The 24,632-nt window shown below is 37.2% G+C and overlaps 3 protein-coding genes across 5 annotated transcripts in view; all 3 read right to left on the reverse strand.

The window, feature by feature from the left end:
• Positions 1 to 5,591, reverse strand: LOC107740332 (RING finger protein 141). 3 transcript variants are annotated; one of them, XM_016552746.1, is made up of 6 exons: positions 5,298 to 5,372; positions 4,103 to 4,297; positions 2,633 to 2,741; positions 2,266 to 2,447; positions 2,064 to 2,171; positions 1 to 1,299 (listed from the first exon to the last, which is right to left on the reverse strand). In XM_016552746.1, exons 2-6 carry the CDS (start codon positions 4,234 to 4,236, stop codon positions 1,149 to 1,151), a joined length of 684 nt encoding a protein of 227 aa, XP_016408232.1. In that variant the 5' UTR covers positions 4,237 to 4,297; positions 5,298 to 5,372; the 3' UTR covers positions 1 to 1,148. The 3 variants fall into 3 exon arrangements, with proteins under 3 accessions (XP_016408232.1, XP_016408233.1, XP_016408234.1); XM_016552747.1 differs by lacking the exon at positions 4,103 to 4,297 and having other exon boundaries at positions 5,298 to 5,591; XM_016552748.1 differs by lacking the exon at positions 5,298 to 5,372 and having other exon boundaries at positions 4,168 to 4,239.
• A 150-nt stretch (positions 5,592 to 5,741) lies between these two features.
• Positions 5,742 to 7,662, reverse strand: LOC107740347 (lymphatic vessel endothelial hyaluronic acid receptor 1-like). Its single transcript, XM_016552764.1, has 6 exons — positions 7,596 to 7,662; positions 7,336 to 7,498; positions 6,850 to 6,989; positions 6,199 to 6,609; positions 6,028 to 6,109; positions 5,742 to 5,944 (listed from the first exon to the last, which is right to left on the reverse strand). Exons 2-6 carry the CDS (start codon positions 7,455 to 7,457, stop codon positions 5,770 to 5,772), a joined length of 930 nt encoding a protein of 309 aa, XP_016408250.1. The 5' UTR covers positions 7,458 to 7,498; positions 7,596 to 7,662; the 3' UTR covers positions 5,742 to 5,769.
• An 8,351-nt stretch (positions 7,663 to 16,013) lies between these two features.
• The window catches only part of LOC107740333 (eukaryotic translation initiation factor 4 gamma 2-like), a 14,185-nt gene continuing 5,566 nt past the window's right edge, over positions 16,014 to 24,632 (reverse strand). Inside the window, exons 8-19 of the mRNA XM_016552750.1 lie at positions 21,850 to 22,032; positions 21,564 to 21,702; positions 20,980 to 21,143; positions 20,781 to 20,891; positions 20,327 to 20,455; positions 18,913 to 19,017; positions 18,600 to 18,815; positions 18,247 to 18,505; positions 17,900 to 18,104; positions 17,608 to 17,816; positions 17,401 to 17,522; positions 16,014 to 17,295 (exon numbers count right to left, since the gene is read on the reverse strand). Of these exons, the coding sequence (XP_016408236.1) occupies positions 17,230 to 17,295; positions 17,401 to 17,522; positions 17,608 to 17,816; positions 17,900 to 18,104; positions 18,247 to 18,505; positions 18,600 to 18,815; positions 18,913 to 19,017; positions 20,327 to 20,455; positions 20,781 to 20,891; positions 20,980 to 21,143; positions 21,564 to 21,702; positions 21,850 to 22,032 (1,908 nt within the window). The 3' untranslated portion in view covers positions 16,014 to 17,229. The remainder of the gene's footprint in view (positions 17,296 to 17,400; positions 17,523 to 17,607; positions 17,817 to 17,899; positions 18,105 to 18,246; positions 18,506 to 18,599; positions 18,816 to 18,912; positions 19,018 to 20,326; positions 20,456 to 20,780; positions 20,892 to 20,979; positions 21,144 to 21,563; positions 21,703 to 21,849; positions 22,033 to 24,632) is intronic.

The raw sequence follows: 24,632 nt of genomic DNA on the forward strand, positions 1-24,632 counted from the left end.
TTATTTGCTCAACACTGCAGCCCAGTGGAAGTAGTGGGAACTCTTACAGCCTTCAATCAAGAACTAGCTAGAACAAAATATTCAATTTACTTTAAGATTTACACAAGAAAAGGGAACAGTGAACAACCCAGTTCAGTCCATATTTTAAAGAACTCTATCACAAAAGGAAGCAGTAACTAGTGTCATTTTCTCTTATTAAACTTCAAACATTCAGTCCCACCTCTATAAATCTGTGACAATATTGCAGAAATAAATGTTTTTAAAACTAGATCAACTTGATAAACTGGATTACATCTTCATAAACTGCCACACAAATGTAGACTTATATATAAAGTTTGATCTATACATATCTTTTATAATACAAGTGAATTTCTTAAACCCACAGATTCACAGTCTCTGTCATACACACAAAAGTGCAGGATGAAAAGTCTAGGATTTCAAACCAGAAAAATATGAAAAGGTAACTAACCACCACTGTGGTGATGCCCTATAAAATAAAAGTTTAATTTGCAACTCATTAAGCTGCAAAAGAAAACAAGCAAATTAGTTCATTCTCAAATGTTAATTCATCCCAATTATGTTTCACAATGAATGTTATAGGAGTCATGCCCTATAATTAACTTTTGGTGCAACTTACACATAGATAATGAGTTCATGTCAAACAGATCACTACAGTTATTCCATTAAACCTTAAGATTATAAATGCACATCAACTGTACAGTCAATGTAACTGAATCATGTGTGACTGAATTAAAGCATCAATACTATTAAACTGTTGCACATGCTGATACTGTGACGCTTATCCAGGTATTACAAGGCCTTTACGAAACAAAAGCAATTAAGTGCAATTACTTCACAAACAAGATAAAATGGTAAGTGCAACGAGGCAATGAAGTTCTACAGCTACATGTTGTCTAGCATTTACCTACATACAGTTCACAATGTCTATGAATTGATCAGGTGTTATAATATGATGCATTAACCTAAAAATTGTTTTTTACAAAGTCAAAATATCAGCAGTTATTGCCTCCAGTGAGTGACACTATATAGTGCAACAAATATCCACAGTCACCCAATGAAACCGCTGTTCAAAGAAGGTCATCTGTTATGGGGAGACGGGGAGTATGACAGTGGCACAGGGCTTCATTTTAAGGTCTGTGTGGGTGCCCAGCTTCATCCGCAAGATTGAGAATGTACCCAGCTATATCTTCCTCCGTGGGAGCATCTGACATGACCCATGATTCATTAGCGGCAGTCACCTGAATCCGACAGACGGGGCAGTTTCGGCTCTGACCGCTCCTATATGAGGCACAGACACAATGGAGCTGGGTTTGTCATGGCTGATTAAAATGATTTATGGATTTCGTTATTATTTATGGTCATAACGTTGATCCAAACCTGTTTTCTTTTTTTCCTTTATACTTTCGGCCTGTTTAATTAAGGAAAAGAATCTGAGATACACAAGTTATTTTGAGATTTTATGGCTTTGTTCGGTAGGAACATATAGTATTAATTTTATTTGTGTAGGTCGTAAAAAGTCTTAAATTTGGTTTGAAAAAATACATATAACTTGGATTCAGTTCACAAATTTGAAAACGGAACTGGTCACAGTTCTGACCAAAACATTATTCAGCTTTTGTGTTCCATGGAAGAAATTAAATCATACAGGTTTGGAACAATATGAGGGTGAGTAAATGATGACAATTTCAATTATTTAGGTAAACTGATCCATTTAAGAGACAGTCCACCCAAAACTGAAAATGATCTCATCATTTACTCATCCTCATCTTGTTTTAAACCTGTATGACTTTCTTTCTTCTATTGAACACAAAAGATATTTTGAAGAATGTTGGTAACCAAATGTTGGTAAACTATTTCGATTCCCATTGACTTCCATTATGTTTTTTGTCTATAAAATGGAAGTCAATGGGAACCAGTATCTTTCAAAATCTCTTCTTTTGTGTTTCACAGAAGAAAGTAAGTCATACAGGTTCGGTACAACATGAGGGTGAGTAAATGATGAGTAAATGAACTAATCATGATAATGAATCACAGATTCTTACCACTTGTCAATACACTTCTGACAAAAGCTGTGTGCACAAGGCAGAATAAGGTCTGCTTTCCCATCCATGCAGATACAGCATTCTTCCTCATCAGTCAACTTTTTCACCCTGTTACAGAGCAAATTTTGCTTGAGTCATCTATTATGCATCATTACACCAGGTGCAGATTTGGTAAACAGAACAAACGCAGTCTTTGAAGTACCTGCCCATCCACATGCTGGCCTGGCAGGTATCTTCTGATGACAGCGGTCCAGAGGATCCCTCTGCCGCAGCCTCTGAACTCAGTACTTCAGCTGCCTGACTGGTGATGTCTTTGTAGAGATGGATAAACTGGTACAGATTCATAATACGGGAGGCCTCCACCATTCCATCCTCCTTGTTAATCTATAAGCACATAGAGAGAGCAGTAACAATTGCCATCCCACCCTAGATAAACATCAATCACACATTTTAAATTTGCAGTAAAGAGCAAATGATTGATGTCTGTATTTTAGAAAATAGTTTGACTTTTTAAAAATAATTTTAATACATTCTACCTATAAATTCAGAGGTGTGTACATTAATCTCACCTTGGTGCATACTATTCTCACAGCAACCTTCCATAACACTGTTGCATCAGATCCCGGCTGTACTTCAAACAAAAGATGTTTCTTTTGGCCAGAGGCTAGTTTAGCAGTTCTGTGGAAGAAAATGAAACCACATTACCTTTCACATCACATCAAACTGGATAATGTGTATGTTTTCAGATTAAAGTCCAAACATAAAAATGAGCAGGAAATATATTGAGCTCATACTTACTTTTTGCACCTTTATAAATATATATTTGTATTTTTTTTTTATTATTGTATTATTCTCTTTAAAAAAATTTAAAATTTTAATAATTTTTTTTTAAACATTTAGAATTATTTAATTAATATAAAACCATTGAATTAGGGTTTATTGCACTGCGTTGTCATTGTGACAAGTTCTAAAATTCAATATAATTTTACACAGAATAGGTTAGTAAGAGATTTGTTTCACACCAAAAATCACGTTAGCATGCATATTGTTTACATCTTGTGGCTATACAATTGAAAAAGTGAGTATTTAAACATTTATGAACAGGCCCCTTTCTCTTCCATTGTAAGTGCCTTGCTGTAACCCAGATTGAAGCTTTCTTTAATGATGTACTAAAGTCCTAATATTTTCTAAAGAAAAAATGTTCCAGTACTATTTTTAAAGTTTTCAATACTAGATTTAACATCAACTATATGAATGTTTTACTAACATAAGCTCACATTTAGATTTCCCTTACAGGAAAAGAAACACTTTCTGGGTAAACATTATATACAGGATGGACCAGAGGGAAATTACATTGTATTTTTATTTATTTATTATTTTTTTAAAATATACTATTTAATATTATAATATTACTTTTAATATTATTAATAAAATTATGTTTTTTATGGGACGTCACGTTCTTATCAAACTCCAGCAGGTTATTGTGTCACTAAAATGTTTAATCCTAAAACCTCACTTAGGCTGCGTTTACACTTGGCATTAACATGTGACCTGTATCCGGATGTTGTGCACATACACATTGAAAAGACAAGTGTAAACGCGCTTCTGATCGGTATGTTATCCGATCAGCATGTCCTGGTCCAGAGGTAGTCGAGGACGCATTGTGATCGGATCTCAGTGTAATGTAAACGCAATCCAGCCATCGTGTCTACATTCTCAGGTCGACATCATGCAAAACCCCGCCCCCTCTCTCCTGAACTAGTGAGACTCGTAGTTATTTTCCTTTGTTAAATGTACCGTGACTGAATATGGTTTTCAAAAGAAAACCAACCACTTCAGGTCGACTTTGCACAGGGCCATCATCTGCAGACTTATTTAAATATTCCGCGGGAACGACAGATCCGATCGGTTATCCAGATAGAGAAGTCAGCTGATGTTGCCAAGTGTAAACGCGCCGTGTCCTGATTGACTGACGATCCGATCTGATTGATCAGATCACGGTGATCGCATGTTAATGCCAAGTGTAAACGCAGCCTTACACATCATTGAGCTCTGCCACACGACCCAAGAACTCATCATAGGTGAGGTAGCCACTGTCACGCACAAGCCCCACATGTTTGATCAGTTTCTCAGGCAGTCTGGTCACTGCCTGGCCAGAAAGCTGCTGGCCCATCTTGGCTCCAGATGGAGGGCTGCTCCAAAACAGCTCTAGACCTCATTCACTGCGGGAGGCCCTAGGTAAGAGAGAATGTTGACATGACACATTATGCAGCCTGACATGTTATACTTCATTAAAAACTAATTTAAACAGCATTTTCTTACACATGAAATTTTATTACCTTATATTAATTGATAGCATACACTGAAAATGTATATTTAAGTGAAGTTCAAAAAGCTAAAATGTGATTAAAATTGTTAAAAGATATGGTGGCCAGTCAAAGCACCTAAAATATAGATATTTTGAATCATATTTTTTAATCATTCCCAAATCAAGCAGGATAACATGATCATCATGGTTTACACTTTATAATTAAACTTTTTGATTGAACCTTTCACTCAAATTTGACTAAAATCATAATTTGTAGTTGTAGAGGAATGGAACGTGAAACATGGACCCCGCTGTCCATATATTTTAACCCAAAATATTGATAAAAATTAAGTTTATGCTCATGTTATTAGTCATCTACCTACAGAGAAACAATGTGAACCTGATGTGCTAAAAAAAAAAGCATGGCCAAAAATTAATCATATTAAACTGCTAATATTAAATGACTCACCACACTACTTAATTTATATTAGTATTAATTACTCATGTAACATCAGTCATTTTTCATAGATATCGATGAAGGTCTCATATTGTCAGTGACATTAGTGGTACATTTCGCAGACGTTGAAATCATTCCCGCAACATTTATTCGTAATAATAAACATGCACCGATACTTTCTGAACAGGTATTTATTCATCTTCTTACCTAACTTGATTGTTTAACAAAAATAACAAACTGTCTTTCAAAAGATGCAACAACCAAGTAGACGAGTGAACCATATACATATGTTTCAGAATGTGAAAAGGCGGTTAAAATATAACGTTAGACGATGCTGATATAACAACATTTACGTTACTAGTGTTAGCTTGGCTAACCGAAACAATACATAAAGACCGTAACGCAAATACACCCAACAGTTAGTATAAGCTACAAATGTACAAGAACGTGCAAATAAATGACTACAAACCTGCTAGCATTTGTTTTATCCAGGCAAATATTCAAGATGACAAGTAGGATAATAGCAAGAAAACTTTGACGCGGGTTGATGATGTCACGAGCAGCACGCTCTATGGTCAAATCCATTGATCCTTGATACTACAGACAAGTCAACAAGTAGCCTACAACTAAAGAGTACACATTATTATCATTTAGGCTTAACATATGGCCTTATTAAAGAACAGATTAGTATTTACATCTGTTACTGATATTTGAAAGTGAAATAATATTTGAAAATGAAATGAGCAGCAAACTAAAAACAAAGTAACATTTGAACACCCAAAAAATGACAATGTTGTTCCAAATCAGTATGACTTTCTTTCTTCTGTGTTACAGAAGAAAAATCTGAATGTGCTGAGTACATACAGTGAAAGTTTTTTTTTATTTTATTAATTTTTTTAACAAAGTAGGCCTACAGTGTTTTTACAAAAATACAGTGGTTTTTAGCTTAAGTCCGGGTCTTGTTCCATTTGAAGGATGATGTTGTTGCATTTCCTAATGTTGTTGTCGTTGCTGGTCTGTTCTGGCATACAATGCCTCTCACTTATTCGTTTCCACATTTCGGTTTCAATAATCTGTTTCGGCCTCATTCTGGTCCAGGATGGAAACCGTTGTCCTCTTTTAATAAAGCAAAGCACACTTGTCAGTGAAGAGTATGCATGTTACAACTCTTTTCTCATGACAGTAGATTAAACACTTACATTTTAAGATACCAAGATGCACCTGCCGCTACCAGCAAGAACAGTACCATGACAGAAATTATGACAAATGTTTTGGGAGCTGCTAAAATATAAAAAAGACAAAAGAATGTGATAAAATTGATGTGCAAAGTCATTCAAATTAAGGAGGTCATCTAAGTTTCAAAACCCAACCTTTAATGGGCGGTGTGTTAGGTGTTGTGGTCTGGGACAATGCAGGCTGGCCTGTTGGAGTTGAACTATACTGAAGAAGAAATTGAGTGGATGAATGAGAGGAAGACGAGGGGGACGAGGTTGAGAATTCGGGTGAGGAAAGAGACAGAGGGCTTGTCGTTGCCTGGGAACTGTCACTGATGTTAGAAAGACTAAGTGTTATAAATGTTGTGGAGGAAGTGTTGAAAGCAAAGGAAATGGATGGGGTGGATGTGTAGAGAGGAAGGGATCTAGATGTGTAGGCAGGAGAAGAGGTTGACTTAATGGATGATGGATGGGTTGTTTTAGTGGAATAATCGTTGTTTGATGATGTTCTTCCTCTTGTTGTAGGTTGAGGCCTGCTTGATGTTGTTTCAAATGATCCACCAGGACCTAAGGTGCATTGTGAGAGACATATTCTGATTAGCACATTTTACTGACAATGTTAGTAGATTTAATTACTGATTTTAATATTATAATTATATGTTTGTTACAAAACCTAAAGTCTAAACATTGGCATATTGTATTGTTTTCTTCCTAATCACATTTTAAACATAATTGTTCCTTATTAATATATAGGATATTGATTATTATAATTTATTTTCAGAAACATATTATACACACAGTACATACCTGCTGGCTTAAAACAGTAAACGTCAAACATTTTGCTGATGTTAGCTGTCCAAACAGTAACGCCTAAGTTGTTTTTACCACAATTTTCATTTTTCTCGATTCGAGGAATAACTGCAACTTGCTCTTCAACCCAACCGTACCTGTGTGAAAGCATAATATTGCACTCTTAGCAGAAACAGAAACTGTAGAGTTCAAATATAATTTTTAACCAACTTCTAAAAGTTGAACTTCAAGGTTAATTTGTGTATCTTGTGTATCGTAGTATTGAAGGTGTGTGTGCTGGACATTCAAGCAGACCCATGTTATATTTACATGACAAAGTATTGTACTTTGAAATGACATATATAAGGCATCCAGGTTTTTTAAATGTTATTTAGAAATAAGATTCTTATTTCCTAAAAGAGCAGATCAATATCATATATCTACAATAATATTTTTCATTTGACTATATGTCTATTTAATGTCACTCTTTAAATAGTGATTTACCTGCATGTCTGTAAGCCATTTTTGTTTGCTGTTTCCACTTCAGCCTTTTTGGCAATTCTCATTTTAATAGCCTCACATGCCTCTTTGGCTGTGGTGGCATTAAAACTGTACACATTGGTCATGGATTGGACTAACAATACTCCAGAAATTCCATTTGTAGGGACTAAAAACAACCAACAAAATATGTTTTTATTAAAATGCAAAAGTATAAAGTCACAAACCCTTAAAAATTGGAAATCAAGAGAAAAAGATAAACCTACCTTGAATTTGACTCACATCTAGACAGAGTGTGCTTGTAAATAAGAAGAGCAGTAGATATAATGGTAACCAGACTCTAGCCATGACTGCAGAACATGCCACCAAAACTGTCCAGAGGCTTGAACACACTCATTCTGATGATGCTGCAGAAAGAGACCCATAAAAATAGGAAACAGGAGGTTGAGGATGATCTGTAAGATGACCTTCCCAAAGAGGGCATTTAAAGCTAGGGCAGAGGACAACTAAAAAACTTTCAATTCCTGTGGTCGTGTACCAGTTTTTCAAATTATCTTTGAACTCATTAGATACATTATGCACATATAGACATTCTGGACAAGTTGGAAAAATATCTTACTTCCAGGCAGCTATATTGGGCACTATAGACACTATCAGTCTACTATCAGGCACCCCTTTCAGTCTCTCTCTCTCTCTAAAGTTTTATAAATTATTGTTCTAATTATTATACATTTATTTCAGGTTAAATTCATTGTGAATGTTGACTTAACACATTGTTGATGTCCTTGATGCTTTGTTATCCAACTGAAAAAATATTTCCTCTCAATGTGTCCTTGGACAAGCTGATGATGCTGCAGAAAGAGACCCATAAAAATAGGAAACAGGAGGTTGAGGATGATCTGTAAGATGACCTTCCCAAAGAGGGCATTTAAAGCTAGGGCAGAGGACAACTAAAAAACTTTCAATTCCTGTGGTCGTGTACCAGTTTTTCAAATTATCTTTGAACTCATTAGATACATTATGCACATATAGACATTCTGGACAAGTTGGAAAAATATCTGACTTCCAGGCAGCTATATTGGGCACTATAGACACTATCGGTCTACTATCAGGCACCCCTTTCAGTCTCTCTCTCTCTCTAAAGTTTTATAAATTATTGTTCTAATTATTATACATTTATTTCAGGTTAAATTCATTGTGAATGTTGACTTAACACATTGTTGATGTCCTTGATGCTTTGTTATCCAACTGAAAAAATATTTCCTCTCAATGTGTCCTTGGACAAGAATTTTATAAGCCTCATGTGTAGCATCAGTGATGTTAGCAAAAAACTGCTGAATTAGGCCTGCTTCCTTCTGCAGGTCATTCTTTCCAGTGTTGTCTGTGATTCTGAAGGCTAAATGAACAGAAAGGCTAATTACCACATCACTTTCAAAGCTATACCAGCCAAGTGACATGCTATTGCAAGAAGCTCTGGGAAAGAGAACAGTGAATTACAGGCTATGTTAGTGCATAGCGATGACCTGACAGGCTTGCAGGCAAGCATAGAAAGCATCTCCTCTAAATGAACCCACAGGGGAGAAGTAGAAAATTATAGGAAGTTATTCAAAGCATCCTGTACCATTTTTTGCAGATTCAAACAATTATCTCATCTCTAAATTCCCGACTTAGAACATAAACACATCTTTCCCTGACTGTTCTGAGAGCACAGGAAATAGACCGTGACAAAAGGTTTTTGACTAGGATTTTCAATATTACTCTTTTGACATTTGAAGAAGTTTGTGTACTCTGCGTCTTATACTGTATATGACGAAGTCACAAAAAGTTTTTGTTCTGATGACAGAGTCCCATACAATTGTTGTCAGGCAGTTAACGTTTATAGCAAAACCACAAACAAAGCTATCTGGGCCAGTGGAACTTGTTCTATTTGTGCTGCTTCCCTCTGCTTGAATAATACATTTAACAATGGAGGGGGTTGAGTTTCCTTCCTCTGTAAAGTAAAGGGAATCAATCTTGTACACCATACTTGTAAAGGATCTGGTGTTACTGAGGTTGACTGTTAGGAACATAATGCAGAACTATTCTGAATAATTATTTGTTAAGTCATTTAAGTATGCTATTTATCTGTTGTTATGTGTTAATGGAAAAGGTTTTATGCATCTGGTAAGTTGCCTGAATGTAATATTGTGATAATGAGTAATCACAAAATAAATAAATATATGGATATAAATATTGATTTGAGTTTAATATATTTTTAATATGCCCTGTATGTTATTTAAAACTTCCTCTAAGAAAAAAAAAGTCCATTAGGAACCATTCAAACAGGACACGTTTTTGCATTTAAAAACGTGAGATACAGGCCAGGCCGTTTTATAAAAGTTGAGGTCAACGGTCAAACATGTCCCTCTAGTGCATGTTAACATAGAAAAACAATGGAAAAGGAGCAGAGTGGAATGCAAAAACCCCTTACAATGTGCAAAACAACCCGCTAAGCAACAGACAAAAACTGCAACAATATTGCATCAGTGCTGTTCTCCCTATACTCAAAATATGCAAGTTGCGTAGGGCCCCCGAAACACCAGGGGGCCCCCTTGCTTATGATGATTTAATGATTAGGGCTGTGCATAGAATTTTAATAATAGAATTAATAGAATTAATAGAATTTTTGTTTTGGTTTTGATTTTGACTTCCAACCATTATGAAAAGACGAAGGTGCATTCAGTTCCTTTCCTTTAAAGCAGTGCACTACTGCCCTTCACATATCATCCAAATCAGTTAAAACATTTAACATGACTTTCGTAATAGACAATCACTTGCTGGATGAACGCAGTACTAAAAAAAGAGTTAAAAGTGTATTGAGCTGCGAAAGAGACCCTGTTCCCCAGGTGGCTTTCTGTGCGCGTGATCCAAGATGGAGTGAAACATGTACGGACAAGTATGGACTACTTTGGGCTTCGGTGTGTGCTTAAAGGAACAAATACACACACAAATATGTCAAAAGTCAGTCAGTTACTATGTCTAAAGTAAGCATAAATTGTTGGGAAAGTAACTGAATGCTTGTCAGTATATTTGGTCTTAAAGTGACAGCAGCCTAATAAACCTGGTGCTGTCTCTGTCATTAATCAAACAACAAAAGAAAATGAGAGAATCATTCACTGCTCTTCACTGAATTACTTTAGTAACTTTAATAAGAATCAGCATCACAGGGACCCATTGACAAAGTTTTGCTCAGGGCCCCCAGAATTCTGGGACCAGCACTGATTGCAATAATAATAACACTGAAATCTGAGGTAATTTTTACTACAATCAATACATGAGATGTAAGATGGCGCCAGTTGTGTTTGTATAAAACAAGAGAGAGAGTGAGTCTGCGGTGTGATATGAGGGAAGAAAGTAGCACAGACTGATATACAATGTTGCCACTGACAACAGAAATATATCAGATCACTAAATGGTGTTATTGACCAATCAGAATTGAGTATTTTAGAGACCCATGTAATAATATAATGTATTAAATAGTGGTGCTTGCTAAATAACCATAAGTATTGATCTTAAGTATTGTTCAAACATGAATGATACCTCAAATACTGTGGTTTATTTTATGGAGAGGTGTGCTATTAAGTGATCAGGTTCAACATTTTTGCCTGGTGGATGATAAAATGGGGAATTTCCAAGAGACTGATGTAGACCAAGTCATATGTAATGATCAGAATATCACAGACACTTTTGAGGAACCACCCTTAACAACTTAGCATCTTACTAGCATGATTTTCTTGGTCAACACCAGTCACATTTTCTTCAGAAAATGTAAAAATCTAGTCAGTCTTCAATCCTGGCATCATTACCAATATGCTGCTAACCCTAGTGAGAGGCACTATGGTGCAATTAGTCAAGAATGAGATGAGCTGTGTTTGATTCTTTGTGGTAGCATAGAGTTTCTGCTCCCTGTGAGGTTGGTATAACATTTCCTCATAAATAATTGATCTAGGCTGCACATTGGTGAGTCTCGTTAGTTCCCATTGCATTCATGTCTACAGGGACTTTGGGTCAGCAGGAGGAGTAAACATTTCAAAACGGCTCATAGTTTGAAGTTTGAATCTGGTTTCAGCGTCCAGTCAGAGCGATGACCCTAAGGGCCAGCTCTCATGGAGAGCTCCAGGCTCTGACTTCACTGAAGACCCCTGCTTCAGACAGCGGTACTTTTAAGTTCCTTTCTCACAGCAGCAACAACATGAGCGGCCGATTCGAAAGCATCGAGGAGATTAAAGGAGTTTTGAAACCCACGCACCCTCCTCGAAGACCTGTACGTGCGGTCCGACCCGTGAGTGCACTGAGTGCCAGCGGCTCCTTCCTGCAGATCAACCACCTGCAGGGAGAACTAGTGAGGAAGAGGAAGGTAGGTGCTGACATGATGGAGAAGAATATGGCAACGTCCTGCAACATTAATAGTTAATAGAACCCTGTTTTTTAGGTCTTTTTCACTTATTCTGTCATGAGCCTCATGTTTCAGAACATTGTGAATGACATACACGTGAAAAGTGCCACTAAAAATCGTCCATATATATATATATATATATATATATATATATAGCAGGATAATATTGTTGTTGTCTTTTAGATTTTTTTTTCTTTTTAGATAAAAAAATTTAAATTAATAATTTCAGGGTTATTATGGTTAACTAAAACTGAAACTAAAACTAAAACCATGAAAAACATTTGGAAAATAATTATAGACCTTTCAGCAAGTTTGAAATTCGGTAGACAAAAAGATAATACAGTAGCTGAAACATTGTTCAAAATATATTTTATTTCTTTTTTTCCTTGCCACTGTATCTGCATTGTTCAGGAATGTGAAGACCTAAAAAAGGAAAACAAGTATCTGTCTGACGAAATTCAAATGGAAAGGATCATGATGAGGACTGAGAGTGAGCTCACCATGAGAAACCTGCGCAATCTCAACCAGGAACTCCAGGCCCAAATTAAAGAGGTGTGTACATTACACATCTGACATCACAGAAGATGCAGCGGAACAAAAAATAATGTTTTTGTCCCTTTTTTTCTTTATTACAATTAGTTGAAACAGAAGCTTCATGTCAGCCAGCAGAGGACAACACTGTGTTCCAGGGCAGCTGGGGATGCTGATAGAGGACGAGCAGAGGCGGACAAGAGCAGGGCACTGGCGGAGGCCCGGGCTCTGGACAGCAGGCAAGAAAAAGATCTCGCAGTAGCTGATAAAACACGACTCAGCGAAGAACTACACCTGCTGAAAAAAGTGGTATAGATACAATATCATACACACAAGATGCAAAATAATGCTATATAAGGCTCCACTATATTCATTTGCATACTGTCATCCATAGCACAATGATGTCCAGCTACTTTTAGCTCAAGCTGAAAAGAATTACTTTGAGACCAAGCTTAAACTAGACAGGGTGTCAGGAGAAAAGCAGGCTCTCCTGGAGGAGAACAGAATACTGGAGGATGAGAGGAACACGTTACGACACAAACTGAAGGAGCTGACTGAGGAGAATGTGAAGATAATGGAAAAGTAAGCTCAAAAGCATTCAGTAATGCCATTTATCTTTGGTTATATAAGCATTGTGAATGGATCCTGGCGTGGCAGTTTTCAGGCTATTATAAGGCAATAAAAACTAAATGGTAATAGTTTGGTTCATGATGCTGTCTGTCAATGTCATGCTCTCTCTCTGTAGGGAGGTGAACTCCAGACGCAGAGCTCTGGTTGCTGAAGAGCAGAGAGAAAGGGCTGATAAAGCCCAGCAGGAAGCTGAGCAGGAAAGACATTTAGCTGAGAGGGAGAGGGAAGATCGCACCAGGGAGTGTCTCAGCTGGAGAGAGAAGCACCAGGCTCTGGCAGAAGTCATCAGAGCCCAGGAAGAACTTAAGTCTCTCAGGCAGACCAAAGCAGTATGTCCTCTCGAATGTAGGGCCATTCCTTTTTAGTCCATCATGAATATATGTGTAAACACAGAATTTTACCATCACTTATTATACTCATTTTTCTCTTAACAAATCAACAAATATACAATTTATATAATATTATATAAATATATTATATAATACACACACACACAGACTATTGGGGTCAGTAAGACTTTTTCTGAATAAAATTAATACTTTTTTCCAGCAAGTATGCATTAAATAGATCAAAAGACATTTACAAAGTTACAAAATATTTCTAGTTCAAATAATTCTTTTAACTTTAAATTTACCAAAGAATCCTGAAAAAAGGTATTACAGCTTCCACAAAAATATTAAACGGCACAACTGTTTTCAGTATTGATAATAATAAGAAATGTTTCATGAGCATCAAATCAGTATATTAGAATGATTTCTGAAGGATCATGTGACACTGAAGACTGGAGTAATGATGCTGAAAATTCAGCTTTGCCATCACAGGAGTGCATTATATTTTAAAATATATTAAAATACAAAACAGGTATTTTACATTATTTTTACATTTAATATTTCACAATATTAAAGGGGTCCTATTATGCTCTTTTACAAAGTCTTGATTTTGTTTTGGGGGTGTACTAGAACAGGCACTCATACTAGGTTGTTCGAAAAACACATTATTTTTTTGAGCGCGATTTTAACCCGGATGATTGTAACTACTCTAAATTCGTCTGCCTTGGGAAAGATAGCGTGTCTCCGACATAGTGATAATAACACTCGTTGCCTTCTCTAGTGCAGCTCAACCAGGTCTCGTCCCATTCCTCGATCTTTGTGATATCACAAATCCCAGAAAATATGCCTTGTAACGTTAGTCCAAACGAGTCTTTTTATTGAAAAGTGATTTCTGTTAAATAAAATATCTCCTTTTGAAGCGGACTTTGAACTTTGTAGATCTTTTTTATGCTCAAACAGCAACATTACAGACTAACTACAATTGAAAAAGTGAAAAAGCATAATATGGACCTCTTTAAATATCTTAAAGAAATGCATTACCTCATAAGTTCATTAGGCCTATATGTGCTGTGATACTAGTTTCAACACATTTAGACTATTCATCAAAGAGTCTTGAAAATAAAAGTACAACACGTTTTCATCAGTATTGATAATAAGAAATGTTTCATGAGCATCAAATCAGTATATTAGAATGATTTCTGAAGGATCATGTGACACTGAAGACTGGAGTAATGATGCTGAAAATTCAGCTTTGCCATCACAGGAGTGCATTATATTTTAAAATATATTAAAATACAAAACAGGTATTTTACATTATTTTTACATTTAATATTTCACAATATTAAAGGGGTCCTATTATGCTCTTTTACAAAGTCTTGATTTTGTTTTGGGGGTGTACTAGAACAGGCACTCATACTAGGTTGTTCGAAAAACACATTATTTTTTCACATATTTTACATTATTACAACACCTCTCTCCCCGGTCTGGCATGAACGGCTCGAATAGTTCCTGTATCAAATGAAAGCCCGCCTTCTGAAATACGAAATGTGCTGTGATTGGTTAGCTGGGCCAGTGTGTGCTGTGATTGGTTAGCTGGGCCAGTGTGTGTTGTGAGGACTTTGAACTTTGTAGATCTTTTTTATGCTCAAACAGCAACATTACAGACTAACTAAAATTGAAAAAGTGAAAAAACATAAAAGGACCCCTTTAAGTGTTTTTACTGTATTTTGGTCAAATAATTGCAGCCTTGGTGAACACGAGACTTTTTTCTTTTTCTTCTTAAAAAACATATTACTGATCCAAAACTTTTGAATGGTCATGAATATATAGAAATAAGTATTTTTTTTAAATTAAATATTCATGGGCATAATATTAATAATGATACATAGAAATATTAAGAAATAACCCTAAAAATAAAAAATTTAAAATTTTTCAAAATGGAACTACCACCCATCTTGTGAAATGATTGTTTTAACTTTCTAAACTGATTGCACAATAACACATACTTGCATCTCACTTCAGTGTCAAGCTAATATTAAGAGCTACTTCCTGTGTATGACTGAAAGCGACCAGAGGGTTAAGATCCTAAAAAATCAAGATGGCACACCAAGGAACTTCACGGTAAAGTTTCTTGCCTATCATGCCTACACATTAACAAAAGTGTAAACGCATTTGTTTACTTGCTAGATAATAGCATTAAACAACATGCACCCAACAGGAAGGAGACCCTGTGTACATCTCCACACCTGACCTCAACAGTGAGGATTCAGAAAGGAGTTCAGGGAGGTAGGTCTTATTTATCAATGCTAAACTTTGATTAGCAAATGTATTGAGTGTTAATTTGTCTCATCTGTTCAGCAGGACGATGTTTAGGGTGGCTGCACCTCGAGTTGGACGGGACACTGGCCCAACCCACTTCAGAGAGCTGTCACCAATGGCAGATACCCATGATTCTGGATTTTCAAGGAGAAACAGGAAAGTGGAATATTTCTGGATCCCCACTGATGAGGAATAAATGTGAATGTCTAGTTTTAGATACATTGCCCAAACAACAAAATATTGGTTGTAAACATGTTGCAAATCTCCTTAAATGTTGAGCTAACAACCAAAACAAACGTTACTGTATCCCTGTGGTTAAAAAATAAATAAATTTGATTCTGGCAAAATAGTTCACCAGAAGAGATTCTGAACAATGGAAACTATGAAAGGTAAAATTCTCAGTGCATTTCTTATAAAACATGCCAACGAAAACACTTCAAGCTGATCAAGTTTTTCTTTTATTGTGAATTCAGTAATAGTGGTGATGAAAACCGCACTAAACAGCCTTACAATGACATGATCATAAGCCATTTCCTTTCTGACAACTGGACTGCAGTTAACACGTTGGCAAATGCAAGTTCACAAGATTAACTTTGTCAAATACAGTTAAAACACCCATCAATAAAAGGTTGCCTTGAGAACCCCTTACTGACAAGGGCAAAAGCCTTTCACCTCTTCTGGGTTTTAAGGATTCTTCTGATTTTAATTGACATTTAATGACCCATTAAAAGGCAGGTTAAAATAATCCACCACTTCGATGTTTATGATTGGAATAATTTGCAACAGATCAGTGGGACCTGAAGGGCAACATTACTACTGCCATTATACAGAGAATACATTGCAGTTACCTTGTCAGAACGCACTTTAGACAACATTAATGAAGTAAGGCTGGGGCAGCAGAGGCATTAAGTTGACACTAGTAGCTTGATTTTTGCATCTTCAATGGAAAGCACTTAAACTCTACTGCAAACTGAGATATTAGGTAGTGTACTGTGCAAAATCAAACTACGCAGATGTTCTGGATCTTAATTCAAGTCTAAAACTTTAGACATATCAGAAGCCTGCACTAAACGCTTATTCAGTAGGAGGTAGAAATGGAAACTGCTAACATGTTACAGTGATTACAGTTTTACAGATGTTTAAATCGTGCACTAGGGGTGAATGATATTGCAACCGCCCCAGAATAACACTAATAAAAGCATCTACAGCGAAACCTATTAAGGCCATTCAACCAGGATCTCATGATTCATTTTAATCAATCCCCAAGACAGACTGCAAACAAATCATTGGTTCTATACAAGTTTCACTTCCACTGAGACGCTGAAAGGTTTTCTGTCCTGTGTCTTGTGAAACAAAAACAAATTAAACCAGACAGAACATGTAAGGAACATTTGACTACCACTTTTTCTACTGAAAAAGCATAGCGGTTCTGAAACTAAATATGATAACAAGCCTGACATTGGTTATGATGCGAGAAACCACATTAGAGACGTTATGATAATGGTATTACTACGTCTTTCATTTAATTCATGAGCCTAGCAGCAGTGTACTGTAATTGGCTGAGTGTGAGCTACTGCAAAGAGTGAAGGAACCAAAGAGAAGACAGCAAGTCATGTAGCAGGAAATTAATGTGTACTAGAAGATTAGTCTGGTTCCTCAGTCAGTTTCCTCCTCAGACTCCTCTTCTTCAGCTGTCTCAAGCCAAGTCAGCCACTGATTCACCTGAAAAGAAAGATTAAAGACTTGTAAATGAACATTCTTCTACTCAAAGGGTAAAAACCTTTCCATTTGAGAACATTCGAGTTCACAGTAGTTAAACACACTTACCTGGAATAAGGCTTTCCCTTTTCCAGGAAATTCTTGGGAAATGTCTTCTTTCCACGCAAGAAAAGCTTCCTCCTCAATGATCTCCATGTCATAAAAGTTGACAAAGTAGCGAAGCAACATACCTAAATTACAAAAAAAAAAAAAAAAAAAACACCTTCAGAAAATCTTAACAGGCACAGCAGGTTACAATCCGAGTAGTTTCTGTACCTTTTGGGAAAGTGTTGGCATTGCAGTGCACCTGCAGGGCATACAGGGCACTGACCTGCAGGTCAGCGTGATTGTGGAGGAACTTCTGCATGACTGGCATGAAGGAGAGTAGTAGTTGCTTCTCCTGGTCCAGCTGCTCTTTAGAAGGGGAGGCCAGTTGTTCATCACCTTCATTCACGCCAAGCTCAGCAAAGATATACTGCAGGAAACTGTTAAATGGAAAAAACAGTAAGGCAATCTCAGTCTTGCATATCTCCATTTATGAATGTAATGCACATTTAATGGGCTGTACCTGGTCATAAGTATGTTGATGAAGCCCTTGTCGGTGTTGAGTTTGGGAGAAATGTTGTCTTTGATCCACTTGTAGATGGCCTGAGGGGAGGGGTCTGCCTTGATCTGCTTCAGCAGTTCTTTCTCCAGTTTCAGCAAGGGGAAAAGGAAACTTAAACCTTTCCCTTCAAGAACCTCCAGCATACGGTCCTTATTCTGGTCAATTTCTGAGAAACAAATATCTAGGTAAATACAGCATGTAATCAAAATCAATCCCATTTAATAACAAAATATCTTAAACAAAAAGAATGCTGTGAATGACCAATCTGAAACAACTATTTCAGAGTTGTGTGTAGGAAGGAGACATACCAGGAAGCATCTTCTGCATGTTGATCTTGCTCTGCTGAAAGAGATCTGTGAGCCACTCACGGTCCTTGAGCTTGGAAGTTTGCTGCAGGCATAGCAAGAAAAGAGGAAAGTGGTTGCCGTTCTCCAGTGGATGAGCCAGTTCTGCCACACTGACCAATTCAGCAATGATGGCCCGTGCTGCAAACTGCGCTAGGTATGACTTCACCAGAGGAATGTCCACCTCAATCTTAGGGCATTGATCTAAGACATTCAGCAGAGCCTGTTGACAAAAATCATTATTATGGGAATTAGATAATGAAACAATAAATACAAATATTTTGATCGCTGAAGGGAAAAAAAGCAAGGTAACTTACCTGCATGAAGTTGTCCCCAGTGATAAAGCCCTCACTGCGCAGTGTATGGATAAGGGTGCTAGCCTGTTCCCGGTCCTCATCACTTCTCTCCAGAGAACACAAGATGATTTTACTCAACATCTCTGGCAGAAAGTGTTTGGGAGCTTTCATCTCTTTCACACCACTGACAGCATCCTCCATGTTCTTACTGTTCAGATAATCTGTCACAATGTTCTCCTGTTGTAAACAAAATCAGTAAACCATTAGAAAGTCTCTAACAACTGGTGATGAAAATGCTTTGAGCACAAAAGTGTAGGACAACAAAGATACACACAGTCATTTTCAGCAGTTCCTCCTTAGCAGGCACTGGTTTCTTAGTAGTCTTTTGAGGTTTCTCCTGGATCAGAGGCGGGTTGGTTTTCAGACCAAGTTGAGGAGGCTAAAAAGAACACAAGGAAATTATTGATTTTTCCTAATGCCATGTCATTCCACGGAAACTTTTAAAAGATATGCAACATTAATCGTAACTAAAGAGAGAGTTCAGCAAAGCTGAGAGAATTTTCTACTAGGGCTGTGTATCACCAGCAAAGTCACGATACGTATCACGATACGGGACTACACTGAATTTCACCTCAGAAGAATTTAGTAAAACAGATGTTTATTAAACACTGCATACCATAGGGCCGTTGCTAACTATTGGCAGAGCAGGCAGTTGACCTCTGCATTATGAAGGGCCTCAATAACTGTACTACAGTACAATAGCCTATAGGTAATGGCATCATGTTTAAATTGGGCAGTCCCCACCAGGTACAATATTCTGATTGTTTGCATCTTGTTTTTAAGCCCATAAATAATAATGTACTTGTTCCAATAAATTTATATTGTAATGTACTCATTCTAATATATTAAAATCATCTTAACATTGCTGGTAGGTTATCATTGCACAAATCAACACTCTCTCTCTGTTTAAAAAAATAAAAATAAGAAGAGTTCTAAACTAATGCACTGTCTTCACTGTATCTAACACACACAGGTTTAGTCAGATCACACTGCGCGCGCACATTCTTTTTCGCGTTTAGACCGTTTAGACAAACTTTTTAGCGCTGCCCCGCAATTTTATCAATAAAATAGCTTAATCGCTGATTAGCTACATTATCTTTCTCAACAAGGAGCTGGTAACATCATCGTTTCTAAAGCAATTAAAGCCACAGCTTCCCTGTTAGAGAAATGCGGCAAAACGGTGGTAATTCATACATACACAGCCTCTCTCTCTCTCTCTCATAAATGAACACTTGATAAATGACACTTTTCTGATAATAGAATATTGAAGTGGAGATCGCTAAACTGCAAGCTAACCTGTGTTTTCAGAAAGCAAGCGCGTTTAAACACAGTGGAGAGAGAGCACGTGCACATGGTTGCCAGGTTGACAAAGATAAGTAGCACACTTAGCAGATATTTCCGTATTGCGCAAGTGGGAAGCTCTGTTTTGGGGATTACATTTCTTTATATCAGGCAACCCGGTTGTGTTCCTCTGCGGCCAGATTAAACCTTGTTGTAGCCAATATATTATGCTCTATTCATTATTTTTTAGAAACCTTGCACTTTTCTACTCCGCTTTAAACTGTGTTCTTGTATTCAAATTAAGTGCGGTCCACTGCAGCGCACGTGCCCCAATATCGATACAGGGCCAGCTTCGTACAGGGCCAGCAGCATCGTATCGATGTATCGAACACAGCACTATTTTCTACCTGTCCAAGTGGTGGAGTCTGTGTCCGTGGAGGCTGAGCACTGGGTGGAATCATGGTAGGAATCTGGGGATGCAGTTTTGGAACTTGGTTTTTATTCATGAGGAACGACTGAGCAGGTCTAAGGCTGATCTGTAAGAATGGATCATGGGGAAAAAACAAACAAACAAAAAAACATACAAAACATTGTTAGGCTAGTTACAAAGAATAAAATGCTTGATACTATTTTGACAATTCACACCCTCATATCTCATAATCGCAGTCAGCGGACTGGCTGGCAGTTTAAGAGTAAGGGATAGAAGAGAAGCATAAGGAGGAGAGAAAGAACAGGAAGAAACAGAATAGACAAAGTAAGAAAACTGCCATCCAGTGGAGTCCCTCAGAATAACGCGTCTTTTTATAATCACAGGGTGGAAGATGTTTTGGTTTTACTCAGCACTTAGTGTCTCTGGTTTACCTCGTCTGCATTGAGCTGCCCCTTCTTGAAGCGTGGAGGCATGTCCTTAGATTGAGCTTGCTGCTGGTTTGAATGGTTCTGGTTTTGATTGTGAAAATGCTGATTCTGTCCCTATGGATATATAGTTTAGTAATTTCATAATAATGGGTTTGAAAAAAATGTAATTATAGCTGTAAGTGCTGCAAAAACATATGCTTACCTGGTTAGACTTGATGAAAGGCTTCATACCCAAGTCAAACTGTGACTGTGGTTGGGAAGCCATGTGTCCACTGTGGCCATTAAAAAGAGGATTTGTACGATGACGTCCTAGGGTGGGGGAAAATCTGTCCTGGATCACGCCTGGACCAGTCCCTATGCAACTACCTGCATATATAAATACAGTAAAGATAAAGACATGGCACATTTATCTATCGATCGATCTATCTATCTATCCATCTATATATATTAGGGTTGGGCCAATAGACGATACCATTGTCCATCGCCGATGGCTGACAGACATCACGATGTTAAGCTATGTGGTAAGTGAACTTTCATGTTCTGTAATGCAACAGGCTACCGCTAGCAAGTGGCTAACCTTTTAGTGGCTCCGTATAACGCGTTATTTGTTTCACGTTTCGGGAACACCCCTAACCCCACCCCCCCGATGTCATCGTCCATCACGATGTTTCACTGTTGACATCGTCCGATGCCAATTTGGTAGACATCGCCCAACCCTACTGCAGTCGGATCATTCTAATTCGTGAATGAATCGATATATAAATAATTGGCAGGTGATAACCTCACCTGGCATCTGACCAAACATATTGGCCAATCCCCCTAGAGTTTCTCTATCCAGTTTCATCCTGTTCGGCATGAAGGGGCCTTCTAGGAAGAAGTCCATTCTAATTCCCTGGTTCATGGGTGGAATGAAAACACCCAAATCCTTTTGAGAGAGAAAGATAAAGACTTGTAATAAACAACATATACGTTATTTTACATCAGTTTGTAACGGAGTCAGTGACTCCTTGCTTGAAGATAATTGGTGACATTTTTGTAAAAGTAACAGAAAAAGAAAACCACGCTGACTCACCTTCACTGCATCTTGACGAATCTGGTTAATCATCTTTGGTCCATTGTCGATGAAAGCTTTGCGAGGGACCCAATTGTTCTCTCTCAGCTCCATGGTGTCCTGCAGTAGGAAACGAATCCTTGCAGGCAAATCCTTGTTGTTCATTAAGGATTGTATCCGGCCAAAGTACTGATCCATTAAAGACTGTGGGAAAGGCAACAATGGATGAGAGATCATGCCTACAAATGACACTTATGTATAGTGTTAATTTTGTCAGCTATTTTTAATTTAGTCCTTTAGTCCCGTGTCAAATGTAACTTTTAGTTTTTATCATATTTAGTCAACTTGTCCTGTTTTAGTTTTAGTTGACTAAATGTCTGAGAATTTGAGTCTAGTTTGTCAGTGGAAACAAACATTTTCGTCTTACTATACTATACTTAGTGTTAAAATGATGAAAAAAAATAATTTGCTCAATTTTAATTGCAATGATTGTTGTCATTTGAGAAATGTATTTTTACATTTCATCAGAAGTTGCTCTTTCACCAATAAGCCCAAATCAATAAATACTGACTCGTATGCATGGTTTCTTTTACCTCATCTAACGTTAGTGTACAGATTAATAACAGGATATCAATTAGAGGCTAAATAAACACCAGACTTCAGATATACACTTGCCCTGTCTACATTATGAAATTTGGTGTAACAAAAACCTACACAAATATTATAACAGAAAAATTCCTAATAGTAATTCCAATAATTCCAAATTGCATTAATGTTTCTCTTTTAAAACAACAGCAAAAAGACTTATTGCTAGGGATGCACCGAAATGAAAATTCTTGGCCGAAGTCGAAACAGAACAAAATTAAACACTGGGACGAAGTCCGAATACGGTTTTTAAAGTTTTTTCCCCCCCATGTATTTTGCCAAAAAAGAGCCAAAATGTGCTTTTTACTGTTTTGTCTTGCTTTTCAAAGAAAAAAAATAAATTACAAAACAACAATTTAAAAATATTTAACACTGAACATTTTTAACATTCTAGCAGACACTATACCAACAAAGCACAATGTAACTTAAAATTATTAATTTAGTAAAATAATTTTTGGCCATCAGACCCCCTTCTTGTCACATATTCATAAAATTCATAAAAATGTGACTGAGCAACTGACGACTGTATCAGCGCAGATTTTCCTCACGCTTCGGACTTTGAACCCTTGTTAACAAGCAGATCTGCTGCGAGTTCGTGTAGCGCTGTCAGAATACATGCAATGCACGCGTGTATTAGAAAACTTAACGTTCTGCAGTATATTTACTAATTGTTTAAGGCCATTTTGCGATTTCAATCATCATGCAGTACCCAGCAGCAATCACCCCTTCCTCTTCTCATTGAAGACATGCGATGCAGTCCTAAACAGTCTCTCGCTGTCGGTGCTTGTAATGATTTTTGCGTCTTTCTCCGACAGTTTAAATGCTTTCACACTGCTGACGTGTGTGCTGCATAATAAAGAGTGCGTGCCTCTCACTCTGCGCTGGTTGCTATTTAATCGCGTCATATCATTGTTCGGTAGAATTTATTCGGTCTTTTCGCTTATTCGGCCGAACATTCGGTGCACCCCTACTTATTGCTGCACAGAGGTTGCGCAAGTAATGTTACAATCCGCAACCACTATTGCAAACAATACAGTCGAGATCCATGACAGAACACAGACTGGCTGAATGACACTTTCATTTAAGCAGAATACCTCAAATGGAGATCGCTGAACTCCAGCTTTCTTGTACAGTACTATATGTCGGTGTTTTCAGATCACGGCGCCTCCGCAGAGAGAGGGTGTGTGAATGGTTGCCAGACTGGATAAAGCAAAAAGCCGGGCAGAGTACGTATCCGTTAAACAGAAAATTGGGGGATTTGAGGTCTTGATATCTGGCAACCGCAAACATGAACGTTCGCATAATAGAGTCTTGCACAGCAGTCTGAAATGTTTTGGCTCTACTTTTTTTCAACAAAAATAAAAAGGTTTTGGTAAAGTTTTTGTTCTTTTAACTACATTTTAGTCTCGTCTTTTTTCGTCAACGATATTGCATGTTCATTTAGTCTCAGTTATTGTTTAATGACCTTATTATAGTCTCGCTTTCGTCAGGGGAAAAAAACTCATTGACGAACATTTTTCGTCAGTTTTCTTTAACTAAATTAACAACTTATGTAACTCAATGGCTGTATCATCCTCTTAGAACTGCTCCCACAAGGGAAAAAAAAAGAAAAGTGTTTTCATCTCAGTCCAAGATCTGTTTTGTTCTTAAAGGGGTCATATGTCGAATCCGCCGCCTCTGCTCACTCCAGCCCTTCCTCACTTTATCCCCCCGGCCTCTGCTCACTCTAGGCCGCCGTGTGTGATGCTGTGTTTCGTTGTGAAAGCGAAACTACTTTGTTTGGCCTTCCAAAAATGGACACGACTAGAAATCAGTGGTTAAGTTGCATTTACAACACTGTTCCAGAACACTAAAATAATTCCGCTGAACACAATATATTTTGTTTTTGAGCAACATACAGAATATTAGGAACAGTAGAATTTGTTTATTTTTTCTTTGATTTGTTTCCTAAAAAGAAAAATAAAGACTGACATCTTTATTTAACCTCAATCTGTAATTACATTTATTTAATTTTAGTTATATAATTTATATCATTTCATATCATTTAGTTATATAATTTCATATACATAATTTGATTAAATAATAACCCAATTTGAAGCAAAAACAGAATGTTCTGTTCTGACTAGCTTTGTGAAATTATACTACACGCCTGAACGAAG

The sequence above is a fragment of the Sinocyclocheilus rhinocerous genome, unplaced genomic scaffold (genome assembly GCF_001515625.1).
Source record: "Sinocyclocheilus rhinocerous isolate Xijiao unplaced genomic scaffold, SAMN03320098_v1.1 scaffold1426, whole genome shotgun sequence".
NCBI classification, from domain to species: domain Eukaryota; kingdom Metazoa; phylum Chordata; class Actinopteri; order Cypriniformes; family Cyprinidae; genus Sinocyclocheilus; species Sinocyclocheilus rhinocerous.